At 49.3% G+C, this 8,874-nt stretch overlaps 1 protein-coding gene across 1 annotated transcript; it reads right to left on the bottom strand.

Moving 5' to 3' along the window:
- Positions 1-1,855: 1,855 nt before the first annotated feature.
- On the bottom strand, positions 1,856-8,671 carry LOC126048576 (secreted Ly-6/uPAR-related protein 1-like). Its single transcript, XM_049823760.1, has 3 exons — positions 8,559-8,671; positions 5,312-5,431; positions 1,856-4,033 (listed from the first exon to the last, which is right to left on the bottom strand). The coding sequence occupies exons 1-3, from the start codon at positions 8,608-8,610 to the stop codon at positions 3,822-3,824; spliced, it is 384 nt and encodes a 127-aa protein (XP_049679717.1). The 5' UTR covers positions 8,611-8,671; the 3' UTR covers positions 1,856-3,821.
- Between the last annotated feature and the right edge of the window lie 203 nt (positions 8,672-8,874).

The following is an 8,874-nucleotide window of genomic DNA, read 5'->3' as shown; positions in this document are numbered from 1 at the left end:
AATCAAGCAGCAAAACAGCTCCTGGTGTTTTCCACCTTGCAGCGTGAACCAGCCTGCAATCAGGGCATGCCAGGATAACTACCACCACTTATGGCTACACATGGTGTGACCAGTGTCCTGCTGTGGAAAGCAACCGCAAATGATCCCTGCTGGAAACCCTGGTTCTCTAAGTATTAACCATGCTGTTTGTGTAGTTTTTCTCGCCCACAGCGCCAGCGATACCTTTGTGGGAATCTCGCCCAAGTTAAAGCAGCATGATTTAACCCGGGTCTTGATCCAGCCCAAGCCAAGGCTGGCTGTGCACTGTGTTTCCAGAGGAGGAATTATCCACTGAAATATCCACTCTGCCTTCAAGACTCATGGAACCCACGAGGAAAGGCCACGAGAGGCCAACATATCACCCTGATGGCTGGCTGAAGGTGGGACTCAACATAGTAGACCAGTTTGAATACCCTCACCAATATGGGTCTGCAAACACCTCCCTGAAAGTTTAGTCTCTGCCATGCTTTAATTTCTAGATGGACAAAAGCAGTTGCAGATTCGCAACTGAAAGCAGGTGATGCAGATCAGGGCTGCACATCTGTAGGGCTGCACATCTGTAGGGCAGCTGCACATCTGTAGGGCTGCCCCTGATTTGCAGAAGGGCTGGAAGGTGATGGAAAAGGCAACTTCTTGGCCAGATAGAGCATAAGGAGATAAAGTCTCTGGATGTGCACAGAATGACTTCTGGGAAGAACAAACCCCCAGGGGGGCAGGTAAAATCCTCCAACACAGCAACAGCAGCGCTGGATGCCGCCTGCTGTGAAGCCTCATCTTGCAGGGCCGAGAGGCTGCAAGTCTTTTTATGGCCCTTTGGAGACACATCTTTCTCTGTTCTATTTTATTCAGCCTATATTTAAACTTCTCCCTCCGTATGTCCACTCGACCCAGTGACGCAAAAGTCTGCCAACTCCTTTGAATCCCCTGGCAGTGTCCTGCATTTGCTGGGGCAGTAGTACTTGTTGGGTTTAACTCCTAGGGACCAAATAGCAAGAAGAAATAAAAGCAATAGCCTAAGCAGCAGCAAATCAAACTTTGCAAGGGCTGCCACTGACGACAGTTCAGCCTGTGGCTTACAGCTAACGCTGTGTGAACAGATGAATATTAACGCAAAAGGACATTTTGTACACCTGACACTCTGGGTGAAGGGCTTTTCACCTCGCCTAATCTAGGAACATATTACAAGTGCTTTGAAGCTAAACCCTGCCTTTGGCTCTGTTTTGGCTAAGGTAGAAGCTCGCCGCTCTGCTGATGGAGCCACGTTAACCGGCGAGTCCCAGGTGCAGCGCAGTGTGATGCAGGATGCTTGCAGCCAGAACCAGTGTCACAAGGAGGGCAGTGGGTCCCACCTGCAGCATCCCTGCAGCGCAGAGGGGATGCGGAAAAGTTGCTCCCAGCAGCCTGCTTGCCTTGCTGTGCTGAGCTCAGCCACTTTCTCTTTGCCTGCTGCAAGAGAATCTGCACCAAGAACCCTTCCCTGGTCTCTCTGTGCATGCCCCAGATGAGCCTCCTGTAATATTGGACAGTACGTTACTCCTCTCCCCCTCCTCTTCTAATGGGGATAGCCTTAAATCTAGCTCTTTGAAGGAGTATTTTTGTATTCCCCTGCTTGTCCCCTTCTGTAGCTTTTCCCCTCTCTGTCACAGGGCAGCTGGGGAGCTGCAGAAAACCAACCAAAGACATCTTCTCCCTGCAACCTGTGCTGCCCCACGCTCCTTTCCTAGGTGAAGGCTGAGCGCACAAGAAAGATGCTGCAGGGTTAAAACTGGAAGATCCAACTTTATTTGCTAGATTCTCACCCCGAAGGGAACCCTCACCCTCCCAGTCCTTCTGTATCCAAACCCTGCCCCATCTGCGTGTGCAATAGATGGAGGAAAGTTCAGCCCATGTTAGCACAGCACAGGACACTGCAGCCAGCATGGAAAAGCCACTGGGACAATGCCTTACTCCAGAGCTTGAATCCAGAATAGAAAAGTGGATCTGATCTAAGGATGGCAGTGATGGTGGTTTGCTTCTGGCCTGACACATCAGACTGTTTCTGAAGCAGGGAAACAGAGAACAGACGAGTAGGAAGCAGAAGCTGGTGCTCTGTGTCTGCAAGGGTGGGTGTAATATCAGTATTTGAGTAACTCCCAATCATTATACTCTCAGTGGCATTTTCCCTCCACAGACCTCAGCATTGCAAGGGTGTTGCAGGGAAACTGTAAGTGTTCTAGTGAAGCACAGAGCATTTCACCTCCAGAACAAAAGGGCTCATCATCCTCCTGAGCCCCAGGCTTGCACAGGGCCCTCTGCCAAGGAACACAATGCCTTGTCAAAGTTTTCTTGCCAATGGTACCAATACAGACCTTGAGAAACAATTTCCGCTGTGCAATGAAAAAAACAGGCCCTCTGCTTATTCCTTTGGTTTCCTGGCTGATGCCTTATGGAAACAGAGTGGAAAATGGGAAAAAAAAAAATGGAGAAAAAATAGACTTTGCGCAGGGGAGGTTGCAGGGATGGCATGAACACACAAGGATGGTGCATGGGATATACCCATGCTCTACTCTGCTCTTGCTCCTGCAGGTTGCCTTCTGCTCCCCTGGATGAGCCCTGGCAATAGGAACAGAGCAAATGGCAAATTCCTCAGCTCTTCCAGACCAGAGAGGTCTGCGAGCTGGGCACGCCTGGCTCATTTGTATCTGCTTCCTCTCCATCTGGTTTTACAGCAGACAGGGCATCAAAATCAATCTTACAGCTGCTGCAAGGGAGAATGGAGCAAATCCCCAGCTGGGACACAGTAGTGCTGTTAACCGGTGTGAGTAAAGCCGTTGGCATTTCCCAGAGTTGAGGATCTGGGATAATCATTACTTTTCCTTTCCTGCAGTCCCTGCTGTGAAGGGATGGAGGAGGGCAGAGTAACAGAAGAAGTTGCTTGAAATGCTCTGTAAATCATCTGGGAAGGGAAATTCAGGAGCTCGGACTGCAACCCGAGCTCAGGCAAAGGGCTGCTGAGGGTTTTGGCTAGCCAAACTCCCCAATTTGCTTTTGCAGGTCTAACTTGCCCTGGCCTGTTAGTCCAGGGCATGTTTCGAGCTTTACAGAAATACATCCCAGCTCAACACATGAAGGCTGAGCCCTTCTGAACTCATTCTATAGCTTATTCTAGACAGAATTAAGTGCCAGCTCTCTGCAGTTGCAAGCCACACTCTGCTGAGCAGGTAGTAAGTGGGAACAAATATCCACCTGCTGCTCTGACTCAGGAGATGGCACCAAAAGTGGAAAGAAAATAAACCAAGCTCCTGTTGGAGTGTTGCAGGATTTTTTGGGGGGTTGTGCATAGGGATTTATTGGAGGCACACAGGCACAGGTTGTGTGGGAGCTTGGGGAAACCTGGGAAAAAAAGCACTGTCCATGTCCAGTGTGTGTACAGCCCCTGCTCTTGCTGAGGATGATGCCAGAACGCCAGCCTTCATGGCACTGCCCGGTCCCTCCTGCTGTGCAGAGCCGCAGTGCTTCATCCACTACTGCTCCCCACAGAGGAAAAGGGAAGACGTGTGTCCTGAGGACCAGAAGCAGCTGAAGGTGAGGAACATCTGCTTAGCAGCTGGAAACTGGAAATTTGAGGGTTTTAGGTCCAGGTGCCCAAACTCTTGGCTTGAATCCGCTTGAATTCACAGCATTGAAGATGGATGAAGCCACATGTCAGCGAAAGTTATTCCCAAGGTATCTAAACGTTCATGAGACAGCTTGGCAGAGAGGAGGGGGGGGGTGTTTTGGCTGGAGCACGGGTAATTGTGATGTTACAGAGAGTACTGGAGGAGTGTGCCAAAAACCATGGCCATCAGACCCAGCGCTGCAGAGCTGCTTCCCACCCCATTGCTGCTCTTGGTGTCGTCGGTGCAGAGGTCGGTGTAGCAGCATGACTTGGGTCTTGTTGCCCCTATCCCGTTATAGGCGAGGCATTCCTCCTCACAGCTTCTGGTGACGGTGATGTTGCCAAAAAACGGGTAACCTGAAACAGGCAGATTAGAGAGGGGGAGGAGGATAAGAGAGAGAAAGAAATTGCAAAGGAAGGTGCAGGCAGCTGGCATTGAGAAACACTAACTTTGTGTAGCGGAGGGGAATTAAAAGTAAAGTGTCCTTTGGTAAATAAAGGCAAATAAGGTGTTGAGCATCTCTAATCCATGGGTGCCTGTAAGCCAGACTGCTCTTTGTAGGAACAGGTCTGCCAGTTCTCCCTGCCGAGTCCCTCTCTCCCTCCTGCTCCTTCCAAATTTATTGTAGCATGGACAAGGAACACAAGCCCCTGTCTATTTTGTTCAGGTGAGTTGCTCCTGCAAAGGCTCTGCACAGAAGTTGGCCGGGCCAAGAAGCGCTGGTGTAACGCTGGCATGGTCATTGGTGAGACAGTTGGTGTTAGGTGAAAGCATCTACAAAGAAGGAGAGAGCCCCTGGATTTCTGCGGTATGTTTGCAAACATCTACAGGTTCAGGGTCCATAAGGGCATAGGGGTAGGAAAGGCAAAACAGAGTAAGCAGAGTGAGTCCTGTATAATTCACTACAAGGCTCTGAATCTGATGATTTCTCTCCTTCCCTCTCTAAAGTTGGATAACTCCACCTGGATTCTTACAGAGAAGTTAAGGGATAATCCAAGCTGGGACTGGGAGGGGGAGAGGGAAGCATGGCCAGCAGGTCAAGGGAGGTAATTCTGCCTCTCTGCTCCGCTCTTGTGAGACCCCACCTGAAGCACTGCATCCAGCTCTGGGGTTCTCAGTAGAAGAAAGACATGGACCTGTTGGAACAGGTGCCCACAAAGATGATCAGAGGGCTGGAGAACCTTTCCTATGAGAACAGGCTGAGAGAATTGGGATTGTTCAACCTAGAGAAGAGAAGCTCCGGGGAGACCTTCTAGCAGCCTTCTAGTACCTAAAGGGGGCCTAGGGGACAGATGGGGAGGGACTCTTGATTGGGGAGTGTAGTGATAGGATGAGGGGTAATGGTTTAAACTGAAAGACGGTAGATTTATATTAGATATTGGGAAGAAATTCTTTACTGTGAGGGCGGTGAGACACTGGACCAAGCTGCTGAGAGAGGTTGTGGCTGCCCCGTCCCTGGCAGTGTCCAAGGCCAGGTTGGATGGGGCTTTGAGCAACCTGGTCTAGTGGAAGGTGTCCCTGCCCATGGCAGGGGGGTTGGAACTAGATGATTTTTATGGTCCCTTCCAACCCAAACCATTCTGTAATTCTATGATCTCTCCTTGCGAGCACTCCAATCAAGAAATGAAACTTACCCGAGTCTACGGAGTGCAGCGTTGTGGTGCACACGGTGGCTTTTGGGGGGCACAGGGTGGCTGTTCTGCACCGATCAATGTCCATTGGTTCCTTGCACGTGTAACATCGTAAGGACTGGGCTGCAGAGGGGAACAGAATGGGTCTGAGGTGGTCACAGCAGTGAAGACAGACAGCAAGTCTGCAGGTTCTCTGATCTGGGCTGGGGACTACCGGATGGTCAGTGCTTCAACCCCCTCCCCAGACCAAGATGCAGTGGTCCCAGAAACTAAGCACATCTGGAGGCAAAGGCAAAGCTTGGATATGGCAGGGGGGAAACACCAAAGCCCAGCACCAAAGGACAAGGCTGGTGTTGCGGGAGTTGAGTGTGGTCACTACCTTGGGGGCTAAGCAGCCCAAAAAAGAGCAGGGATCTAGAAGGATCTATTGCTTGAACAGCTGTGATAGGATCTTTGCATCCTCTCTAAGAAATGCTGTAACACAGAGCAAAATAGCTCCTTCCGTTGAGAGCAGCATTCACCAGCACTGAAAGAGTGGCAGTTCCCCCATCCCTCCACCCACAGTGACAGCTTCTTTGGGCTTGTTTAGAGGGATTTCTGCAGAACTTTGTAACTGAGAGCAGAATTTAAATTTCAGAGCCGTATCAGAGATCCTAAGGGCTCGATGTGGCCTAAAAAATACTTTCATCAGGGGCTACTGCTGCTTTTTAAAGGAGATGATGCTATAGAGCTCTTGCTGGCTGCCTGCCAAAAGAGGGACATCTTTATATATGCAAGCATTGATCACAGCAGTTGCTCAAAATTCTCGGTATGAGACCCGTCCGTCCGCAGTCGGCAGATACCCAGTGTGCATATTTTTTGGAGTCGTGCTGCTGTGGCTTGATGACAGAAACCAGCCTGGTTTGATATTTTCTATCCTACCTGCCTTCTAGCAACACGGCAGCTGAAGAACCACCCAAATGTGTCCACTGCCATCTATTGGCAAAATTGCAGAGAGACGATGTTTTCTTGTTCTGCAGCATCTGTTGTTAAGAGAGAAACCTCTGGGACTTTGCGATAAGGATAAACATTTTTGAAGGCAGCTAGAAAGAATTTTCAGGGCATCTACTTCTTTCAGCACCTCCTTTGGAAAATTCAGCTGTGCAATAGAATCCACACGATGCAAAAAACTTCTTTGTCCTCTTTGCAGAGGTAGGAAGGACTTTTTAATGTTTGCAGTGCTGGTGTTCTCATGGCTATATCCTTTGTAAATAGGTGCGCTGGAGCCGTCCCTGTTCACCCGAGCTGAGGACCTTGGTAGAACCTTTCCAAATGACCCATGAGAGGTTGTTTTATATTTTAACATGTAGTGCCCACTGAGAGAGAACGCACAACATTGTCAACCGGACAAGCATAGGGATGTTTGTGAGTGTGTAGGACTGGCTAATGGATGGCTGGATGGAGCAGTGCTAGCTTAAAGCATCTGAGAAACTGATATGCAACCTTTGGGTTGAGCTGGTTTCCAAACCTTACCATTTTCATGGGTGAGCAGGGCAGTGCCATGGGCTCTGAGGGAGTTACTTCCAGTTAAAAGCACGTTTAAGGAAGAAAATTCTCAGCCTCCTTATCTTTCACTGACTTTGGGTGGGCCACTCAGAGGACATTGATTTTGTAAGAAGGTTGCAGTGGAAGAGGAAAGCCCAAAACCATAAGGACCAGAACAGAAGAGAAGAACTGAACATAGAGGAGAGTGCTGTGTCTTGATCTGAGGCCAATAATTCACCATTCATCACTGTCCAACAGTACCTTCTACCCCTTGATATCAAATGCCTGGAAGACAAATGGTCACAGACATATTCCTCAGCTGCAAGAGCTGTGCCTAGACCAGTTGCCTCCCACTGGATCATCCCAGAAATTCCATTTCTGCCTCCTTCTCAGTTATAAAGCAAACAGTGGTGATGTGTCTCTGTTTCCATAAAACACTCTGAGACCTTTGGGTAGAAATCTGCTCTGTCAGTTCCTCAGCAAACCCATTAAATCCAGGACAGGCCTAGACCCAGAAGGAGGAAAAGAAACTCCTGTGAAACTTCTTAAAAGAAAGAAGGAAAAAAAAAAAAAAGAAAAACAGCTACTGAAATGTAAAAAATTTCAGTAGCAGTATAGAAGTAACTGCCCCTGTCCTGGTTCAGTCCTGTGGTGGGTTTGACCCAGACCATGTCCTTCAGCCAGCAGTTGGGTTTGCTTTAGAGACAGGTAGAAAGAGTAATGAGGGTAGGGGGATTAAAAAAAGCAAAGCAGCCTGAAGAAGAGACCCAAAACACTTCCTTGCATAAAGAATTGCAGGACGTATGCCTTTCAACCTTCTTGCATTTGCAACCCTTTGGATGATCTCCATGTAGCCATGCCTCCAGATAAAGGTGTTCAACTTCTGCCCAGGCTGCCTTTCCTCTGAGATCTTTCAGAGTCCCATGAAAGCAGTGTGAGGATCTCTGGGGCCCATGGGCTGTAGGTTAAAACCCACTGCATTGGTGTCACCCCAAGGATGACTCTGTTCCAGGCCAAGGATGTATTTGCAGTGGGTCACAAATAGATGGAGTAAGAACACAGCAATGACCAGACCCTGCCACCAGCTTGCCCAAGACCCATCCCCATCAGAGACCAAACCTAAACAAACTCAGAAGAATTGCCTGTGTCCAACTATATGCTAATCTCTAGAAATTAGTGAAAACCCTAGAGCTGGCAGTTTAATGAACCATTCCAAAATCCTTGGAGTTATTTCTCATATCCTCACCCATATCTATACTGAAGCCTCACCCTCTGGTTTTCAGAGCTTCCAGCAGCCAGCTGGGAGGTTTTAAGGATGGCAGGAGCTCAGGATGAACATACCCCATCCCATCCCTGACGGGACAAGTTGGCAGCTTAAGAGCTTGTACTGCCCTGTGCCATGCGACTGTCATTCACACCGTAGTCTTATAAAGCAACGTGTTGGTCCCCTCTATCCCAGGGTACGGTATGAGCAGGGTTGGGTGACAGTCAACCACCTATGCATCCGAATTATGTGCATTGCTCTCTGTCAAGCGTCACATCTCTCCCTGCCAGGCATGCATATCCCCTTTCCCCATTCACCCTCTCCACTGACCTTCTTAAATACATAAGGGTGTTATTTCCCCTACCTGGAGATGACCAGATCTTTCTCCATTGATGCCTTTCCCCTCCCCTCCCAGGCATTTCCCAGGGGGTCCCCAAGGTGTCAGGAATGCGGCGGTCTTACCCAACTCCACGAATGCCAGGCCAAGCAGGAGCCCAACCAGAAGTGTCTTCATGCTGAGAGCAGATCCGTGCAGCCAGGGAAGTAAAGGAGAGCTGCTCCCAGGGACATTTATATGTTTTCCCACCCTCCACCTCTTGTTGATCCTGTGGGCGGATTCCCTTGGTGTGATCAGGGGAGAACTCAGCTCCAGTCTGGATTGGGATTTGTAGAGAAACAAGTTCCCCAAGGAGGTGACGTCACCGCAATGAGCAGACTCCTGTCATACGTCGTCTCTTCTTCAGGTTTATGTCCTGGGGCTGGTGCCATGGAAAAGGAA

This window comes from Accipiter gentilis, chromosome 2 (assembly GCF_929443795.1).
Source record: "Accipiter gentilis chromosome 2, bAccGen1.1, whole genome shotgun sequence".
Taxonomy (NCBI): domain Eukaryota; kingdom Metazoa; phylum Chordata; class Aves; order Accipitriformes; family Accipitridae; genus Astur; species Astur gentilis.
The sequence above is the reverse complement of the archived record's forward strand: the minus strand, read 5'-3'. Positions and strand labels throughout refer to the sequence as shown.